The sequence below is a fragment of the Parasteatoda tepidariorum genome, chromosome X2 (genome assembly GCF_043381705.1).
Source record: "Parasteatoda tepidariorum isolate YZ-2023 chromosome X2, CAS_Ptep_4.0, whole genome shotgun sequence".
NCBI classification, from domain to species: Eukaryota; Metazoa; Arthropoda; class Arachnida; order Araneae; family Theridiidae; genus Parasteatoda; species Parasteatoda tepidariorum.
Genome location: NC_092215.1, coordinates 10,963,821 through 10,986,982, shown reverse-complemented (window position 1 = coordinate 10,986,982; position 23,162 = coordinate 10,963,821). Strand labels below are relative to the sequence as shown.

The 23,162-nt window shown below is 27.8% G+C and overlaps 1 protein-coding gene across 4 annotated transcripts in view; it reads left to right on the top strand.

The window, feature by feature from the left end:
- The window catches only part of LOC107449143 (glutamate-gated chloride channel-like), a 337,741-nt gene that overhangs the window by 267,398 nt on the left and 47,181 nt on the right, over positions 1-23,162 (top strand). For all 4 annotated transcript variants that reach the window (XM_016064935.3, XM_071188006.1, XM_071188007.1 and 1 more), the window contains exon 5: positions 19,925-19,992. In XM_016064935.3, the coding sequence (XP_015920421.1) occupies positions 19,925-19,992 (68 nt within the window). The remainder of the gene's footprint in view (positions 1-19,924; positions 19,993-23,162) is intronic.

The following is a 23,162-nucleotide window of genomic DNA, read 5'->3' as shown; positions in this document are numbered from 1 at the left end:
ATATATATATATATATATATATATATATATATATATATTGAAAAAGAAATTTGTATTTCGTTGTCGAGTTGAATTTCATTGACATATAAATAGTTTTTTTTTCTCTTTAGTTGATAATTTCAGCCAACTGGCATATTGTGAGACGTGAATATTTTCTCGATTTTAATAAATTTCTTTATAAAACAGTTGATTATGTTAGCAAAAAGCAAAAAGAATATCATACAATTTTATGTAAACTGCACCAATAAATATGCTCGGGATAAGTGGGAACATTAACAACAATGAAATTAATTGCTAAAAGCATTAATACCCAGACAATATTCTCTTTAAAAAAATATATTTCCGTTTACTAGGAAATAATGAAACCTCGAACACAAAATTTCCTGCTTGAGTGCTCTCAACAAACCGAGTTTGCTTCAGGACAAAACTAGTTTGTCCACCAGTTCTTCAACTGGAGCATTCCACGTCTTCTCAAATTTGGTTCGGAAAACAAATGGAAAGAAAACGAAAAGCATTCATTGCTATAAACCTATCTCAGCTGAATACTAAGTAGTTGAAGGCTTCAGGATACAAAGCGTGAAAGTCTTAAGGATAGAATTCGAAACGAAAAAAAATCTAGAAAAATACATGGCACTTAGAACCTAGGATACTAGGAATAATCCAAGTGTGAGCGTTACTTTGACAGAGAAGAATTGCCAGTAAAATTGCCGGAGGAAAGTGGTATTTCCTTAGTCCTTAACGGCTTTTTCTTACTATTGCCAACGAATCACATTAAGTTGTCTTCTTTTAAGTGATATCTTCAAAATCATTTTATTTTTGAATTTATTTATCGATACGTAAACACTTTATAAGGTGGAGGGTTATTATCAATTTATGCATATTTAATAATGAAACAATCTTATAACAGAGGTTTAAAACCCCAAAAGAATTTTAAATTTATTCCATTAAATTAAAATAATAAATTTATAATTCTGAATTGAGGGAAAAAAAGAATTTAAGAGAAAAAGAAAAAAAAAATAGATTAGACTAAAACCACTTATGTTTTCAAACTTTATTTTGTTAATTTAAAATAACAAATCCATAACGAAAAATTCGGAAAAATATTTGAAAAAAATCTAAATATCTTAGCGAGCCAATATTTCTCACAAACAACAGTGAACTTCAGTTGGAAATATACTTTAAAAAATAACGTTAGTAGAATTTTTTTATGGACGTAGTTAAAAATGCGTGTTTCAGAAAGTGAACGCAGAAAAAAATCAACTCAAGCTTAACATCTAAACTAGGAATTTCTTTTCCTAACGATTTGAAACGCTAAGCATAAACCACACAAGCAAGTTCCTGGATTTGAGATCGGGGTAGAAGGGTGTATTACGGTTGTAACTTTTCAGAAATCTCGTGGTATGCAGATGAGTAAATAATAAAATCGTTTTGAAAAATATAAATTAGTACAACGTCAAATTAGTACCAATATTATAAATTTACAGGACCCATAATAACCTTATTAAAATAGCTATTGACATTTAATATCTTTTCAAGAAAACTGATTTTAAAAAAAATTTGCAAAGTAATTGAGGCAAATGTACAACACAGAATTGCCTAATTATTTGGATCTGAAGAAATAATAGCACTCAAATTTAGTGCATATTTTGTAATTTGAATTATTTTTTATAGAGAAATATGAAAAAAATATTGCTATATTTTAATTATGAATGACATTTCAAGAATGACATTTTACTGTAGAAAAATATCACAATTTTAATTGCAAAGAAATGAATTCTTAGAATATAAAATGCTCATTTGACGTGTAGAAATCTGAAACATTTTTAAAAGATAAATTATTAAATTACTAAAAAATTATCGGAATTTTCTAACGTATTAAAATGAATTATAATCGTCAATGCAAACGCATGAAAAAAAGTGCATTGTAAAATTTTTCAATTATTACGTATGAAACAATTTGGTGAAATATTCAAAAAAAATAATGAACATTTTTAAATAAAGAGTTATCAGCATCACTGTAATAATTTTCAAGATAATAAATATAAATTTCTTTAGATTAAAATATTAAAAAATAATTCTTCTAAAAATATTTTAAGCTGTACAAAATCCTCTCTCCCCGAGTTATAATATTACAAAGCCTTTATCATGTTGAGTAACAATATACACTTAATACTTTCATTATAATACTAATGGTTTTCAAGTAAGAATATTAATTAAAAATTATTCAGAATTATCGACATATAAAGCTGTAATTTATCTAAAACTAATAATTATGAAGACATACAGACATTAAAGCAGTCCTTGCATACAGAATGTAATCTCTCTATTGTTTTCAAACACAAAATGATTCAGAGAGATTCTCAGTTCCTTCATATCAGTGGCATAGGATTTCATTTAACTTCCGTTATAATTCTCAGGGCTTCAAATCGAGCCGTTTAACCACTATGTAAACCATGATGCTAGCTGTAGAATTAAGTAGACTTTGGAAGTACGATATATCCGATCGTTACAACTCTAGGCTTTCTGATTCCAGTTTTGGAGCAGACTGGCAATTCCATCTGAGTTGTTTGGAAGTCAGAGAGAATGGTTTAATAGCCTCTCTGCTTTCATGGTTTCTAGAACGCATTTGCATCTTAGCTATTTGGTTGAATAGACATCACCTACTGTGAAGAGTTGCAAATGGATGATATTTAGTTGAATTAATGGAGAGAAAGTGAAGAATATTGCAGTTATATGTTGGGACTTAATAGACAGAATATAAAATACGAATGGAATTTTTATGCTTTCATGATTAACAAGTTTTTGAATTTGCAGCACTATATTCATAGTTCTAAATTTGTCTGTGATCTCAACACAGTTCAGCAGAGATTATTATGGTAATAATTCCGCTTAATCAGACATATATGTAGCTCTACTATGCATGTAGTATATATGGTTTTATACATAAAATTTTATGTCGTTTAAATTTAAGTTGAGTTTCATACAATGATACTAAATAGTGGAATGATTCCCAATTCTTTGCGGTGTTCTATCAATTTACTTTTCATTTTTTATTCGAAACAAGCTTAAAAATATTTTAAAAAGAAGTCTACGATTGTTCTCCCCTTGTTGGTTGTTCTTTAAAAAGAGATGAAAAATAGTCTGAATCACCCGCATGTAAATATGCATATATATATATATATATATATAGGCAATTCCACGAAAGTGTCAACTTTTAAGTGAAATTTTTTTTTATGAATTGCATATTTTAATTTTAAAAATATGTTCAAAAATAGCCAAAGTCTACATATTACTGTTTAATTTTTGATAATTTTAAGTTTTTTGAATCTGGCAGCATTCTAAAATAATCACATGGCTGACAAGTGAATTCTTCACATTTGTGCTCAAATTGTTTNATATACATACATCATAAAAGACTACGACATAACCAAACATTCAACAAGGAAATTAACTAGAATTAAGGAGGATACGACCCACAGAAACATACAGAAATAAGGACGACATGGACAAACTTGCCAAGGCTACACTAAATTCAAATAACCCTGCAGTAAAAATTTAACATCAAAAATCACGCATCATGATTTTAATTAAAACAAAATTAAATTAGAATAACAAAAATCTTGTATAAACGAAGAAAAATCAGACTTCACAATTGATGATATTCTTCCATCAAACTCTTAATTCAATAAATTCAAAACAGTAATTCTAAGACTATTAGTACAATTTTTCCCCTACCCCGTTCAGATGATATACTGAACATCTCAAATTATCAACGACGGATTTCTGGATTTGTGGCCTTGCTGGAACACCGATGTATTACGTAACCGATTTTCAGCAGGGTACAACACTTTCACTTAAAGAGATGAAGCTCTCAGAACTTAAAAACACCGAAAAAAGCTCCAGCACATAATTCCAACTCAACATTAACTCAAGGGCTAAGTTCTTGGCTAAAAAGAATTTTATTTTATTATGGACTAATAACAAATCAATTCTAATAGATAATTAACACTGATCTTCTGTTATTTTTCGCTCGACCACAACATCTCATTCTGTAGAATTCCTTTCGAGAGGGGCTGTGCCCTCGTTTGGTGACGAATTTAGAATGGAGAAAGCCAAGAAATGATGGTAATGTGATTATTACTGTGACGCTGCATGTGACCAAACATTGTCTTATTGAAAAAAAACTTCTGGAAGCCCTGCCATAAGTGCAAAACGTGTGGCTGGAAGATGTCACGAACGTACTGCTGGTCTGCAATAGCGGGGATCAATATTAGCTGTTATCGTGCGTCATATGTGATGCCATACCATCACACTACCTGTAGGAGCCGTGTGCTGCTGTCCAGCGTAGGAAGGATTTAGGCGTTACCACAGCCCAGGATCACTTCACAACCACTTCTAATTGCCTGAATTAAGTACAGTACAGAGTACTTGAAAAATGAGCTGCCCAGTGGTTGGAGTCGATGCATTGTGTGTTCTAGTAGCTGCATCCAACATCGTTGGCCAACTCCAAAGCAAACGCTTTGGAGTTGGCTAACGATGTTTATTGAATGAGTCCAATGAGTTTGATGAATGAGTCCGAATGAGTTTGGGGAGATTTTTTGAATGAGTCCAATGACTATCAAAAAGTAGTTTAAAGTAATATCAAAAGTAGTTAAAAAAGTATCAAAAAGTAGTAAAAAGTAGAGTTTCTTTCCTCATCTAGCTTTATTGCAACTTTACAAATAACTCAAAATAAATGAATTAATGTATCCTATTTCCGATATTTTAAGTAAACTTCCGGGTGATGCTTCAATTTTTAACTCATTACGTATTCTTACCGACTGAAAGCAATGGTGTTTTGTGCAACACAATGTGCAAACAATGGTGTTTCGTATAGCCCCACTGCACTACAACAGCACACAACACTTATATTCTTTTCCCACAAAGAAGTGAGTCAAATGCACGCTTTCCTTTTCCATCCAAGATCATCTGTCTTCAGTGCTTACGCCAGGTTCCTCGAAGTTGCAAATGCCACCACACCAATTGTAAATACTAGTAACATCAATTTTAACTTTTTTTCTTACAATCGTCATAAGAATTTCAAAAGAATTCGCTTCATGTTCTTTGTAAAATCTTTTTATTCTTACCAAAGACTTTGAGGACTACGAGATTTTGGTCTACCTTTTTTGAATTTATTCATTTTGGGATATCCAGAAACTAGTAATGATCAAATCAAGTATGTGAAAATGGTGTGACTCATACACAATTATTTTCACACATTTTTGTCTATTTAAAACCCTTTTTGTCTCGCGAAGAGGCAGGTGGACTTGCATTTAATTAAATGATCAGTCAGAGGTGCTATATGATTTCATGTATCACAATCGTGTGTAAATGGAGCGACTTTTTTGTCACAAGCAGAATTTTTTGAATTAATTAACTATTACTAGCAGATATTAAACCTACATAGCAGATGTAGAGCCTCAAATAAGCTTATAAATCTTATCCCTGGAAGAAGCTCTTAAATTTATATAATAGGCTCTTAAATATTTTTCAGAAAGGTTTGACAACTTTTAAACTATTTTAGGTTATTTGTCCATTTTATAGCCCAGATAGTTCTTTACGGCAATATGATATACATTGCGTAAAATTATAGCTCTGCTTAGAGTGTAAAGCAGTTAATTTGGGGCTTTTTTATGTTCCTTGGGGTCAGACTGACCTGCAGCTTGTATAAGGAGGCAAAAAGTTTATAGAAATTGCAACTAAAATGCAAATAAATGCCTTGATCAAAGCTATAGCTTATGTAAAGGTTCTTTTTATCTAAATCTAACCTATAGCTTTCGTAAAAGATTTTATATTATTACAGAAACTGCATGTTTTCTCTTTTTTTAAAACCAAAGATTTTCTGAGGAAAATGTTACGTGGACAATTAAGGAAATGGTAATGGATTTAATTTCGTAAATGGAAAGATTTAAATTATGCTGAATTTATTAATTTATCCGACATTAAAAAAACCTTAATTACTATTAATACGTTTCAAAGAATTTCAAAAACTGGAATTTTTATTTGACAGTTGCAATACTTATGATAGATGATTAACGGAAATTACTTTTTAAATCTATTCTAACTCTGAATAAAAAATAAAATTACAGTCGACAAAATAGAATAAATTTTCTCCAAAACATTCTTTTTTAATCCTTAATCTCGTCTAAGAAAAGAAAAGACATTTTCTTTCCTCACTTCTAAACTCTCGTATAATTCATCCCTGCAATGAAATTCAATCCAGTACAAAAAGTCAACTCGATATTAAATAAAATAAAAAAAGGAAAGAAATCACAGTTCGCAGAAGAAAATTTGGCGGTCTTTTGATTTCTACACAGCCAAGTGGCCTAGGTATTGTGCATGGATTCAGTCTTGCAGATAATTATAGAATCATCTGGAGAAGGCCTTTTTGTGCCTGGGATGATGAAGGGCCTAAGTTAGGCGTCCAAAAGGTGAGCCAAAAAGGCGGTAACTGGTGATGCGCAATGATCCGCTTTCGGATGTCAGATATGAAGTGACGTCACAGAGTTTGTTCGAAGTCTTTATTTCACGGTTGACCAGCTTGGACTTTTCGAGGCGTTCTATTCTCCGACACATTCTATACATCAAGGCGTCCATTGTGTCCTATCCGGATGCTATCGTGGCGGCATCTTTCTAAAGGAAGAGCAGCTGACGTTCCTCTTTCGCATCTTTCTCTTTGGAGGAACAATAATGCCTTCTTTTCCATCGAGTTGTTGCAACATTATTCTATGCACTTTTGATAAACTTCTATGACAATAGAATTCTGTAGCTATATTAAATAAAATTTTGTAAATTATTTCATTATCCTTCTAATTCCTATCCTCGATTTACATTATATTACAGTCGAATCTCTCTTTTCCTGTTATATTTAGAAATATTTGAAATAAGTAGTTTTAAAGTCAAAGCATTCCTTTGCGTAAAACTCACTTGAAAATATTTTCACAGCAGAACAATATGATATCAACTGTGAAAAATCAAAATTACTTCACGGCCACGACTTATTTTTCGCAGCAAAATATTTACTAGCTACCGGAGTGGTCATTTTCACCGTAAATGTATATTTTGAGGTTCCAGGTCCTAACATAGTTATACCAGCCTACTTGACTTTTGTGACTTTTCCTAACCCTTCAAGATCGTAAAAGAATTTAAGTAAACTATTATTAAATTGTATAATTAACGCATAAAATGGCGATTTCTTTGAAATGACGGCTGCGGTCAAAATAATCACTGTTGACATTTGAGTGTATTACTAGGATTTAGCACACTGTTTCTCCTCCATTGCTTCTCTTTATTTTATTCCAGATCGTGACTGACTAAATCGATACTCTATAAGTACGATACTATTCAGTGCATGAAAAAAACGATATGAAATTTGGATTAAATTACTGGTTGACTGTGGAAATTAATAATTAAATTAATTCTTTGAACAGTTAGATATATCTGGGAAAAGACAACGGCTGAAGTAGCTTGGTGAACATGCCGTTAAGTTCCATTATTAGATGGAACTGTTCCAATGGACATCATTTACTCCCTGAAAACTTGTTTAATCTTTATGGGCAAAGAGAATTTCAATCATTGTTACATTACGGCTAAATAACAGAGAAATCCCACCAAATAGCAAAGCTGCAACAACTTTGCACTTTTTTTTCTGTAATTGCATATCTATGCAAACAAAAAAAAAACTGTATCTTAAATACTTTACGTATCTATGGAAGTTTTAACAAAGTTTATATTCCTAAAAATTTCCCAGAAAAATTAAATTTTATGAATATGTTAGTTAGCATGGATATGTTACATCAAAAAAGCCGATTTTAAAAAATACGAACAATTTCTGGAATATTTTTGCGAAATTTAATTTTTCTAATTTAGCTAATTTTCTAGAATTTCTTTAAAGATTGTATCTCTTCACAAATTTCTAAGTTCTTTGTTTTGAGATTTGTCAACGAATTAAGATTCACTTTAATCATGCCTATAGTAGATTTAATTATTTTATAAAGAATTTGATGCATTTTTGGCTTTTATAAATGTAATCAATCAAAATGAAAGTTGTTAAAGTTGAAAAAAAACGTAAATGACGAAAGTGTCTGAAAAGCTAATTCTAAAAGAATAAAAAAAACTTTGGTTGCTAGGTTTAAAAATGCTTAGCTCCCTTTTTTAACGAAACTATGGGAATAAATTATCCCCAGGTGGTTAATTGAGTTCAATTGTTTTAAGCTCGGTAATAGCGTAACTATTGTAACGTGACAGAGCTTAATATTATTATTTAGGTTATTTTGTAACAATTTTATGGTTAACGCACTTAGTGATGATTTTAAACAGTTATGTTAGGTTATGATTAATATTCGTCATCTTTGCTTCAACACGTTTGACAACTGTTGCAGCATGGTACCATTGCTAAGACATGTTTTGCTGAAACATGTTTTGTAAGCAGTCTCCGTATATTTCTATACTGATTTTCAAAATCTCACTAATATACTATTAAAGACTTTCCTCGTTTCGGTTCTTCAATTGCAACAAAAATGAATTTCAGTACATATTATAACAAAATATTATAGCAATATATTATAACAAAATATTATAACACTATATTATGAAAAATATTATAACAATATGTTATGAAAAATATTTTAACAATATATTATAACAAAATATTATAACCAACTATATGTATTAGTACATATTATAAAGAAATTCTAGGATATTATAACAAAAAGAGACTTGGAAGAGCAAAATAATAATAGCTCCAAATCGTGGAATATACATTTGTGTTTTCAAAGAAATTTGAAATGCTTGGTAAGAGGTTTTGTTTAACAATATTTTCAATTTCGCAATAATTGTTGCAAGTAGCTCTGCTGCAACGCAGTTTCTACAATTATTTCTGTTGATAAGTGTGTCTGCAATTACTTCTATTGCTAAGTTTTTGCAACTAGTTCTGCAGCGAGTAATCAATGTTGATTTTTCAGGGAGGATTTGTAAAAAGTATTGTTATCTTCTCCTTTTTGTTGAACTTAATTTTAGTGCTAAAATAGAAAATAAACATATTTATATTCTTATAGATGATCTCATTAAGATTCTACATTAAGCCAAATTTTAAATAGGTACATCTTGGTAGATAGAGACGCGAGCTCGCTTCCTAAGTCGAAACATATAATATCGAGTAGTAAGTTTAAAGGGTTAGCAAGTGTCAGAAAGTAGGTGGTGGAGCCTACTAATAATCATCATTTAGAAAATAAAGCGTTTTCTCATGACAAGCTTTCGATTAAAGACATCAGATTTAATATCCTGCATGTATAAACGGTCTCTGTCCGAAAAAACACTCTAATATTCCAATACAATTATACACTATAATAATACAAATTCACAAAACTTAACCGTTTAATCTGAAAAGCAGGCCTTGTCGGTAAAATTATACTGTAAAAGGAATTTAATTTAAATAATGTTTTTTTTTCAACAGTGTAAGGCAAAACTATTTAATTCGACAGTGGTTTTTACTTTTGAATGATAAGCTTAGACTTATTTTAAAATATTTAATTCCAATTTCTAACATAAAAAATTTTAATAAAATTTACAAAAAATTTTCTGAACTATAAAATTGCAAAATTTTTGTATTTTTACATTTTTATTTCTAAGGAAGTTTTTGCTCAATTCGTTTGAACTTTGGACTTAGTTATTTCAAATAACATAGCTAAAAATTATGTAATATATTTTATTTGAGATACAAAATCATTTACACTAATATTAAATAAAATAAAAAAATTAATAAATAGTTTTAAAATTTTATTTTTGACAAGTAACTCAGTTTTTGATTTTGACTACTTTACTGTATGAAAAATTAACTCAACATTGTTTTGTATTGTTCATGAAGAAAAGCATAGTGGAAGAATTACCTTACTGCATGGTCAGAACATTCCTCGTCAAAAAAATTTTTAAAAAATTAAAAAAACGAAATTTTGGTAATAAAAACCAAAATAAACTGCATTTAAATCATTTAGTGGGTAATTTTTCTGTTATGCTAACGACTTACTAGAAATTCTGGTTTTCAAAACTATAGCTCTCATTAGCAAACATTCAGTAAAAAATACGAAATTGAAAGGTAAATTCGGCTAAATATATTAAATGAAAGGCAAATGCAGCTAAAAAGTAAACTCAACCGAATAAATGATTTTTAAGCCATGCTCTATTTTATCACAATAAAATTACTAATTTTTATCACACTTACCAACCAAATCTTATCACATGTCCCCTAGAGTCAGAAACACTGCTAATTTTACTCTAGTCTAATAGTTTTTTTTTCTCAGCGAGGAAATCATTTCTATATAATAGACACATTGAACTACCATAAGGTGAATCTGCTCAATATATAATTATGTCAAACAAAGCATTTTAGAAATTATTTTTTCTATTAAGATGGTTAGATAAAATTTTGTATAATTGCTGAATTAATCTGAAATACGATTTTGTTAATAAATTGGTTTAGAAACATATTTTCCTTTGTCCAATACTGTGTTAAATTTTTCTGTTTAGTTTCAAATTCACCGAAGCATTTTAAAATATTTACTATTTTAACCTATTTCAGTGTTTAAAATTTGCAGAAAATTTAAACATTGGTATATTTCGTTTAAAAACTGCTGTTCTATCATTATTTTCTTCGCTTGCATGAAATAATTTAGTAAAATTGATATTTTAAATAAATTAAATCTGAGATTTGCTAATTAACATCGCAAATAACCTTTTTTTAAGAAGTATAAGCTCTTTTGAAACCAATCAATTACAGCGTAATAAAGAGATCTAATTAATTTTGAATTGATATTTACTTTGAACAAGTATTCATATCCTTGATAAATATTCATACAATTTATTCTCATTAAAAATATAATTACTTTATTAGATCAATCAGAAAATAAAAACATTATGATATTCAAGGCATTTGTAAATATTGAGAGAATTTACTCAAACCCAGTTTCAAAATTTTACAGAAAGAAAGACAAAAGAGTATCTTTCATCGAGAAATTTTTATTTAGGAAAAATGCGTCTCAAAATAACTGATAATTTATAAAATGTAATTTTTATTTATTTCGGATGCAATTATTTTAATAATAACCAGTGGATTTTTCAATACGAAAAAATAAATTTTGCTACATAGATGTTTAGTTGTATTTGTTCTTCGAATAACTTCAAGAAATAGCTTTTTAAGGTATTTAAGAGTTAAGTTTGTTAAGATTAAGTTTGTTTTCGCAAAATATTAAATATATGTAATAATAAATTTGGTAATACTTTAAAAACTAAAAAAAACTGCTCTTTTTAATAGATTTTCAAAGAAATTAAAAAGAAGAAGTCACAAGGATTGTTAAAGCAAATGAAATATATTTTTATGGTTAAAAACATTTACTTGCGATCATGATCACATTTTAGTATTAGAACTATAATTCTGAAAACTAGAATTTCCGGTTAACCGTTACCATAGCGAACGGTAAATTATCAAATGAGGGCTTTAAAGGCTGTGCAATTTGCTTTATATATCAGAATTACGTTGCTGTTGTTCTTTACCAGAAATGTATTTATCATAAAAGTATGGTAATTTTGCCAGAAATATCTTATTTAAGCATAAAAATTTTTCAATATAAACCAAAATGAACAATTTTGAATAGAATTATTTGCTAAGTAAAGTACAAAAAATTACTTCAAATCTAACTATTACATTTACTACCTTTTTAATGTCATATTACAATTTCATGTACTTGATTCTATAGCGTTTTTCTTTTGTGTCAAATATGTAATTTGTAATAATAATTGCTATCAAAACCATTACAATACTAAACTATTGTTAGTGTCTCCAAAAATAAAACAAAAAATGCACAGATCTTACCATTGATGATAAAACAGATTCAAAAAGATTTCATAAATTTAAACATAACGTTTACCGAACGTAATATATGTAAATGTTTTGAATTTTACAAGAAGTCTTACAGTTAAAAATGCAATTAGCTCTAATTGCTTTCAAATCCATTATAACAGTGAGCTAGTGTCACCAAAAATAAAATGAAGAAATATAAAATTCACAGAACTTGACAATTATGATAAAACAGATTCAGAAATTTTTAAAAACTAAACATTGCATTTACTGGTTTCTAAAATCATATTTGATTCTATATCTTTTCTTATTAAATAAGTAACGCGCTCTTAGAATCAAATATGTAATTATCGCTATCAGAACCATAATAATAATAAACTAGGGTCTAAAATAATATAATTAATCATAAAATATACATCTTATAAATTTATACTTCATTGAAATATAGTTCGTTTCACCATGTATAATGGAAAATGCGCTGAAATTAATTACCATATACTAGAGTATACTTCTAATTAAAATTTCTTTTTTTCTATTCTTTAGTAATAACAAGGATATGTTTGATGCTTGGAAGCAACAATAAAGTGTTTCAAAGCTTCCTATTCAGTAATACTCTGAAAACCTAATTGTAAATAATCCATAATATCGCCAAATACATACACCAAGCGAGCTCTTTTATACTCCTGTATCTGGAAGAGAGGGAATAGTCACAGCTGGCGCGCTCCGAAAATTCTTTTCAAAGAAAACTCGCCGCTTCTCCAATAACGATCATTCTTTTGCAATGACACAATAATCAGGCGATTGCCTAGGAGTTTGGAAACCTTTGAAAACAACAATCTAAAGAGGATCTTGACTGAAATAAATATTTTTGTAACGAAGAATCATTCAAAAACTTTTTTTAAGCACCACCTTAGCTGTTCCACATCTTCAAAATATTATTCTATTTGAAAATTTTTATCTACAGTATTGTTTTAGTTTTGAAAATAATTTTATAAATATTTTAGTTTCATACAATAAATTATTATATTTCAAATGTTTTGTGCATGCGAATTCTCGCAATGTTCCTATGAACTGCGAAAAATTCAGTAAAAAAGTTCCAGCAAACAGGGTGCCAGTACTTTTTGCCGTAAGATACATTTTTACCAGAAATTTTTACAAAACAAAAAAATCTGATAAACCGTTATTTTTTTGTTAAAACCTCTTTAAATAAATAAATAAAAACTGCGGTTTAAAATTTTAAAGTTTTTTTTAACAGGATATTCCAGTTGAGATTGTTCCGTGTCTGACCTCAAATTTATTGCTAATACTTTCAATTATTGTCAATTTATCGTCAAATTATTGTTTTATACACAGCAGCAGAATTGGTGGTTGACATGTTCAATTAAAATCCTTACCAGATTCCAGGCAAAAATTAATTTTATTACTTAGTAATTATTCATTTCAAAATCTATATTTCTATTTTTATGTACGATTAAAGTATAGAGCACTTTATTTAAAATTGTATTTCGCATTATAACACAACAGCTGAAGAAATAAATTTAGAAATATATATTTCCACAAAAGATTATTCCATTAGATTTAGGCCCAAAAACGTTCAAATACGATTAAGTTAATGATAAGTAATAATTGAAATAACTTCATAATATTCATTTAAGTAATATTTTTGATAACATGAATATAAATATTTGTCTAAATAATTTCTATAAGATCAAAATCTTTTTTCTCCTTTTAATCTGCTGGACATCACAACTAATTAAACAAATTCAGAGTTACGCAATTTTTCTATAGTTTATATAATTATAGAAAAATTGCGCAATCCAGCAAAATTTCCTTCAACTCCGACTCCACAGTCATTTCTCTATCACGTATCTAGGTAAAAATATGCATCCGGAAGAGTTGGCGTAAATTGAAATAGTAAAGAATTTGTGTTCATGTCTGATTAGAATTAATCTATAATAGTTTTTGGGTCATTAAATTTTGAAATCAAAGGAATTTTTTAAAACAAATTATTTTTCTTTTTCGTTAAGGCAATAAATTCCTATAGTTTTAAAAGTAGCAAAATGCTCATATAACTTTGAGATAGCTCCATATAGTTTCCTACCAAATAGTTTTTAAGTTTATAAAAATAAGATAAAAATCAATATATTTTATCTTTAAATTGTGTCTAGATATTTTGATTGAATAAGAGATCGTGAAACTTACTGAAATAAATATGAAACTTTTCTGAGATCTATTAGTAGTTTCCATTTATATTTTTTTAAAGTTGAAATTTAATTTCAAAATCAGTATATTTTGACCAAGAAGTTTCGTTAAGTAGTCAAAAAAGACTTTTTTTAGTTAATCTTTCATGCAATCTGTGATTTTAAGCTAAGTTTAAACGAAAAAAAAAAGAATGTCACACGTCAAAAGACTGAAATTGAATTACTTTAAGATAAAAATCTCATCCGATTTCGTTCCTAACCGATATTTTTTCTGACATCTTAAAAGATGGCGTATTTAAAGTTTTTCCTCATTCCATAAAATATGAATTTTAAATTGACGTTTTGATGGTTGATTTGAATATATATGTTGCCTTCAAGTTTGGATGGAAAAAATCTTATTTTTTTAATGGAACGTACACCCACCACAAACCTATTTTACGACGCATAAAAATATAGTTTGATGATGAGACTTTGTAGTTATATATTTACTGTTACTTAAGCATAAAATTTTAAAATTTATCCATTTAGCATGATACGTAAATTAAACGTAAATGTTTGGGAAATCGGAAAAGTCAATATGCTTTATACGTAAAATTTACGAAATATTGAAAGATTATATTATCATTGAGATGTTTGGTAAAAAATCTTTGGTACATTTTACGTAATATAAATGGAATGGATTTTACTAACTACGCTTCGGAAAGATTAATTTTGTATATTTTACAAAAGATTGACGAAAGAATAATTACTTTTTGGTTTTAGTAAAAATGACTCTGTGTGGTTTACGTATAATTAACGAATCAAATTTGCCATTTAAATTTTATATCGAATTTACTTACGCAAATTTTCTGTTTTTTGGATAACCACTGTTTTTTATAATTCCACTTTTCAACTTACACAAATTTTGACATACATTTGACTTAAATAATAAGTAAACATAACGTAAACTTTCTTACCTAGTAAAAAGTGATTGGAAAAATATTCGCATAAGAAAACGAATTTATTTATGTGAATTATACGATTTTTTTATAACCGCATTTTTCTATAATTCAACGTTTCACTTTTGTAAATTCAATTCAATGAATAACTCACTGCAATTATTTTGAATATTAGAAAATTAAGCCCGGTATATACATTTAAATTTAAAACAATAATATAACATTTGCAAAATTATTAATAATTCTATTCATTTACTAGCTGATATTAAAATAGTATTTTCAAATCAATTTTTTACTTTCTTCCAAAATTATTATTTCAAAGGAATTATTGAATAAAATACTTATTTATGAGCGCTTGAATAATTCTTTTGATATTTCATACATTGCAAGTTTTTAAATCATTGAGCAATTTTAGGTACGTAATGTAATTTTGTGAGAAACTCCTATAAGATGCATATTTCTTAATTGAATAACACAGTAATTCATTACTTTGTTATGAAGCAAATTAATAAGGTTTTAAAGGCAGAGATTCTTGATCTAAAGTTTGAATGCGGGGAAAAATTGTAATTTTAAACAATAGGAAAAGATGAAATTACTTACCACTATGGACGCTTTATATAATTTTTGATACAAACTTATCGATTTATCCCTGCATAAATTTATTACAATTTAATGATAAGGTGTGAACTTAAATACAAAATTGCGTTTAAATTGAGGTTTATAAAATTATGTAACTATTTAATTGGGAGAGAATATTTTTAAAGCAGAACATCAAGACTAAAAAATAAGGTAGAAACCGTTGTTCTCTACATCATAGTGTTTCCTATTTTCATATTTAAGTTCGGAAATGTTTTTAGCTCAGACCTTTGTTAGGAATCTTTTTTTAAAAAGTTAAAAATTCTTTGCTTCATTCCTATAAATATCAAGTGAAAGTAATCAAAGACTGAAAAGAAAAAAACCCGCTATTCTTGAATAGAAGATTCATTGTCTGTGCATGACATTGATAAATTGAGAAGGAAAACGGAAGATAGACTTTGAAAAGCAAAGTGAAAAATACAAATTCAGAATTGTTCTAAATTCTTATTATTCTTGAGTTTTTTCAAATAAATTATTTTTCAATAACACGTTAATCACGTAAGTTGTATTCTACGAATCAGCTAAGACTTAAAATTTGAATTTTATTTAACGTAATACATACTTGTTTTTTTAGAAATGTATAAGTTTTTAATTTTTCTTATAGAATAGGTTCTACAATAAAAGTAAATGAAATGCGTTCAAAAGTAGACATAAGTACTTAGTAGAAGTAAGCGTTAACATAATAGAAGTAAAACTCAGAGAATTGACTGTTCATTTATACGGCCAGTCACCCGTAATTGCGACGAACTCCAACAACTTTAGTAAAATTAAACGTTAATTTTTACAGTCAGCTTCATTCTTTGAGAAAAAAAAAGCTTAATGCCCATAATTGTAACGAAATTTGGATAGTTATAGCAACAGGCTATATAGGCAAAGATCCCGGATACTCAAGGAATAGATCTCTCGTATACTCTCTACATTGGTGACCATGGACAACGTACAAGCAACTCTCTCACTCCTTGATAGATGGCAGCAGTACACTTTTTAGCCTCTTCTTACTTTTCGCATTGATTCGAATAACAAATCACTGGAGTCTCAAACAACGTGATGATAACCCAAACTGAAGAAAACTTTGTTATGTTACTTAAAAAGTCTGTCACCACACATTTTGCGAGAAAAATATTTTGAGTTTTTCACAATATCTTTACTAGCACAAATTACAGGCAATGTCTTTAGATGCATACAAGCAATTTTTACTGGTTACTGGCAATAATCCAGAAGCAAAACTTTTTAGAGTATAAGGGTAATGAAAGTGCTCCTAAAAATAGAATATTTTGAGAAACTTTCTTTATATCATTCATTTTATACTTCAAGTTAAACAATTTTCTCCATGCTGTCTACTTTCGAAACATTATAGAAAGTGTTAAAAAAATTTCTTTTTAAACATCTTTTTTATATTTAATTTTGTGACATGTTTTTTTTCTTATGGAGAATTACAAGTAATCTCTTCGAACTAAGCTTAATTTTGCAAGCCTAAATCTATTTTAAAGCTAGTTTTAGACATATAAAGGTGAGATAATTTTATTTTCATTATTTATCGATGAAACAATGACAGTCAAGCATGGAACACAGAATATACTAAAGAATTATTTTTGAGATGTCTAAAGTAATCTGAATACTGTTATTTTTAATTACAGGAAAGCCATAAAAATTATTTAATTATTCCGCCAAATAGTCTTTTAGGGTTACCTCTGAGAACTTAATATCGTTATTCTGTGTTTAGATAACGGAAAGGCCAGTTATTTTCCATCAAACAAAACTAGTGGTAATGAACTTGGTGAAATATTTTATTCTAAAATTCTAAATTGAATGCAAGCAACACCCTAAATTCTGTATGTGCGTCGCCATTTGTTGCGGGACGTAAAATGAAATGAACTACTTAAATCAACCACAGTTTTAAATTTTAAGAGGTCGTATTAAACTTTATGACAAATGTCTAAACCTATAATTTGAAATCAATATATATGTGAAAAATCAACAAACATAAGGGTGTTTGCCTCAAATTATTAAAATGATTATTTAAATATGTCTGGTTTTTATCTAGTTTTAATAAGTATTTTGTAATTTAAAAGAAAAAGAAATTAGAGAAACTCCTAGTTATATTTAGAAACTTTCAAGAAGCTTTGAAGAAATTTTTCTCACATTCGGTTGCAAGCTTAAAATAAGTGGACCAATAAATGTAGAAAAACATATAGATAAATATATTCTGTGCAAGGGCATATAAATTTTGTTTCACTGACACACTCATATCTCGCAAAGTTATTTATCGCTTAGTCTGATTTTTTTTAAAAGTTTGTTTTATATTTTACTAACACTTAAAAATCTAAAAAAAATAGATAAAACATAACCAATAAGAAAAGAATATCACATGACTTGAAATTATAAATACTTCAAACAACCAATCAGGAACGTGACTGATTTAGAGTTGGAACAAGTGAACACTGTTAGAAATTTCTCTGAAAAATGGTTAAACAACAATTTATTTAATTGTTATTTTATCATGTCGAAACGAAACTGTCAAGTAACCATAAATAAGATGGTATTGAAACTGTTAACTCTGATAAAAACCGTTTGTTAGTTACTTTCTTTTATACAGTTAAAAAAGCAGAATTTTACAGCGCTAACTAGGCCCATCTAATGAAGGCACTTAGTTCCTAGCAGGTGGGAGCATATTATAGCCAAGAGGGCTAATTTGTAAGTTTCACGACCCATATAACGGGGTTCGATTCCCAGATTTGACACCAAAGAGATTTCAACTTGCTCCCTACAATAGATAACTTTCAAGTGGTAGTCTTTTATTGTAAGAATCTCGATTTAGTAAATTCGATTTAAATGGTTTCTACTCACCACTATATTTTTAAATAATTCAATGGCTTACGTGATACTGCACTTTATTAAAGTTAAGCTTTTTAAAAAGTTTGCAAAATTAACCGAAATTCAGCAAATTTTAGTTTGCAGTTCTCTGACGTTTTTTTTTCTTCTTTCTTTTCTTTTTTAATATTTTTCCTTATCCTGACACCACAATATTTTCCCCAACCTCTTCAGCACATAAAGAGTTTTCAGTATCCTGCACTCTTCAATGCCCATTATCTAACAAAAAGCTAAGATTTAATATCCAGTTAAATTTCTTTTTCACGATTTTGAAACCATGCTGGTTGCAAATGGCTAAAAAACCGTATTGTCTTATATTTACAGTTTTTAAACCGTACTGTTCGTGAAAGGTTTCAAAACCGTTAAGAGAAGAAAGTTTTCCTATCCGTAAACTTTGCAGTTAATTGAGCGGAATTTTACCTGCATTTTAGAGTGAAAGTTCTAACAGTGAACGATTCAATTAATAATAGTGGTTCAAGCTTTAAAATTGTCTCAATTTAACAAAATTCGCCAGCAATGGCTGTTTGTTTTATTGATGTTGTATTTATTAGTTTAAGTTTTTGTTTCAAATACAGAAATCATACTCTGAAGGCTTTTTGATAAATTGCCTTTATATTTGAGAACCTAATTTATCACTATATTCAATATATATGCATAATCGCGAAATGTAAATTTGAAAGTCAAGCATCGAAAAGTTTGAAAACTAAAAATGAAGCTTAAAATTATCGAAAATACTACTTTTCTTTGATCATTATTTGCATTAACTAAAGGGAAGAGTATTAAGTATTGTTTACTCATGAATTTTGCTTAATTAAAATTTGCTTTTAGCAAGACACTTTGTATTTAAACTTAATTAGCTTTTATCTGGAAGTATTAAGTATTGTTTGCTCATATATTTCGCTAAATAGAATTATGCATGTTTTATCTAAATCTAATTGACATTTATTTAATATGTTGTTATTCAACTTAATGAAGCTCTCAATTTTTTTTTAAATTTTTTTAATGATTGCTTTTATTTTTTGATTCACTATTGCACATTTATTCGAAAAAAACTTTGCAACTAGTATAGTAAATTTTTAAAAAAAATATTTCTTACTAAAGAACATTTTGATTTTTTTTAAATATTTAAATAAAAAATAAATTTTAGCTATCTTTATTTGACAATGACTGAAAAAGTAACAAATGAGAACTATTTATTGGAATACAAATATGTCAAAGGGGTTGAGTTACGCCAATTTGTTTAACCATGGCAATTGATGCTGAATTCTTTTAAAGGATAAAATAAAATTCTTCGCGACACTTTTGCAAAAAATTATTTTGTCAAAATTACTTCAAACTAATTCAAAGATTTTGCAAGTATTCTTACATTTATTTTTTTTTCTATTTAGATGGTCCTGCCTTGGTAAGAGTCAATATTTACATCAGAAGTATTAGTGAGATTGATGATGTCAGAATGGTAAGTTTAGAATTATATATTCCTAAACTGTTATTTGCAAATCCTTCGTGTTGTGATCAATCAGATCCGTAATAGAACCAATCGAATTGAAAAGAAAGGCACTTTCGGAGTAAACGTGTCATTTTTAAAATATGTTTAAGTATAAAAATGTTAGTTAGAGTATGATCATGAGATTATTTTCAAACACATTTCCTATAAGTTTGAATTGAAAATAGTTTTCAAAAAAACAGTAAATTCTTAAGTATGATGGTTTGAAACGTCAGTACGTTAATGGAAACAGAAAACGTGTAAGTTAATAGAATAGATTACGAGTGAAATAGAAAAGAATAACTTAGACCATTTGATTCTAAGTAATTATTTGAAAATAATCTTTTTATTATAACATTAAACAATTTTTAGTTTCATTTGTTTTAAATTAAGCGAACGCAAGCAGTATTACAAAATACTTCATTTGCGCTTAAAGCTTATTATGATTATAGCTTTAATCTTACTGCAACTTAATAAAAATATCTTTTTTTCTAAACGATATTGTAAATAGCGCATGAAACTTTTGCCTTGGATGTTGTTGTATTTAATTATTTTCAAGTAGAATATCGGTCAAATCATCCATTTTTATCAATCTTTTTTTTTTTTAGTTTTACTGAAATGTCACAAAGTTTATAAAATTTTGATTCGAAATATTTTGCATATATTTTTCAACAATTAGAATTTTAAAATTAGTGCTTCAAAAATTTTCTCAAAGGTAAATAAAAGTTTTTAAGAACCGAACACTGCATTCAAAATATGAATGCATATTTTTACGCTGTTGCTTATCTAACTTAAATAATTATGGTCATTAAAAGTTTACTGATTACGATGTAGCATACGAATTCATACGATTACGATGTAGCATACGAATGTAGCAAGTGATAAAGAAACAGAAAAGATTAATAAATCTTGAAAAGTGCGATTTTTGTTTTTATTTTCCTCATTTATTCATAAAATTAATTAATTTAGTTCAATGTTTTCTGTGTTACTCAGATTTTTAAAAAAACGTTACAAGCGATAAAAAAAACTTGTACATACGTAATACATTATTTCGAAAAAAAAAATTTTTTTTCACATTGATGAATGCAATAATTATGTGCTTTATGGCCATCAATGTTTACAGACGTAAACGTTCTAAAAATTGTCTCTGCGGCTATGGAAAACAAGTATTTTTAGTTTAAAACGGAGTTTAGGACAAAATACTTACGACCAAGTTTCAAAATTTAAAAAATATATACAACTTAGAATCCTGACTCTACCATAAACCAGGTGTAACTCATATACCGTAAAACAAAATCTCGACAAAGTGAAGTTCCAGTTGATTCATAAACTTTAATGGTAAACCTATTTTGTAAAGATTTTGTGAAGAAATCTTACTTTTAGTGCATAGACTGCAAAAAAAAAAAAATAATATTCCTTTAAGGTTTCATTAAAAATTTAATGGTTTGAGGAAAAAACCCTTTATCTATCTTTATTAATTAACAAGATGTCTTAAATAGACTAAAGCGTTTCTTACGTAGGATGTCAAAATGGAAAAAAAATATTCTCTACTCTGTAGAAAGCTCTGGATCAAAATTTGGTAAATTTTTAAATAGTAATATTTACTGAAAAAGCACTAAATCACTGTAATTAAATAAATATTGCTGTTAAATTACAATATAAAATCTTACTGTTAAATGAATTTTATAATAATATGAATGAGAAAAATTTAATCGCAAAATGAGTAAATGAATAATAAAAAAATCACCCATAAGGGGGATTTTTTTATTACTATTTTTTGAAAATATTGAAAATGCTTAAACATTTGCCATATGCTTCCTTTAGTTCGAAATAACTAAAAAACTCAAGTAGAACAACATTTGAACAATAATAGCTGACACTCAAAACCCGTAAAAATTTTACTAATAGAATATCGAAACTACGGATTACGAATGTTGATAAAATAAAACGTCAGAGAATTACATAGAAATGAAATAAAAATAACATTATATAAACGAAACTATAAAATCTTAAACCAGAACAGTTTTTGAATAAAATAGAAGACAAAATAAAAAATGAATAATATTTTTTTAATTTTGAACTAAAATATAAATTTTTTTTCATCATCTGGACTAAAATTAAAATTAAATTTAAAAATCAGAAACTATCAGGAAAAATAATTCTAAAAGAGTTTTAGGTAACCGAAAACCCCAAAATGATAAGTACATTCCTTGACAAAATCGTTACTCGTGCCAAAAATAGGTAAAACATAAAAGACCATAAATCAGTGAATAGCGTAAGGTGTTATAAACACAGGCGCCATTGTGTACTTGAATTACCTTTTATTGAAACTTCAAGGCTCAGTAAAATAAATTCTTGATAAATTGCAATTTCCGGAGAAACGTCGAAGAAATCTTAACATTAATTCAACTGGCTGGAAAATTTGACGTTCAATTAAGCTCCGTCGATAACTCAAGAATTAAGTTACTGCTTTTAAGGCCGTTTAAAAAATGGGATCACTTTCATGTATAGTCATGTGCGCTTTTACATGTTCAATTTTTCATGCTATCAAAAGCGTGAAATTAATAATACACGAAAAAGCTTCAAATTATCACTGTAAGTAATAATATTTCTTTTCTCTAAAGATGGGACCATTCTTTAAATGAGTAAAATATATTAAAACTGATTTCCTTACTTCTTTTAAATATTCGACACATTTTTAGCTGAAAATAATTCAATTTATTTTTGAGACTAGGGTCAAACTGTTTTTACACAAGGCATGTAAGGGACTTAAAACTTTATTTTATTGTTTTATTTTTTGACAGCAAAAGCTAAGTTATTATTAAATTCACTTTTCAATTGATTAATTAATTTTCTAAAATATTTTATAGAAGTATTAGATATTTATTTAAATTTCATAAAAATTTTTTTAAGAAAAACTAAAAAGAAACTAACGTTTTCTAAAATATTTTAATAATTTTTGAATTCTATTAATTTGTTAGAAAAGTATTGTGGAAGTTCGATTATACTGTAAAATATTTATATTTTTCCTATATATAAAAATTAAAATATTTTTTTAAATATTTAAATTTTTGAGAGTTGAAAGGAATAGAAATTTTTACATCAATCTAAACTGTAAATTTTAAAATGACAGAATATATATA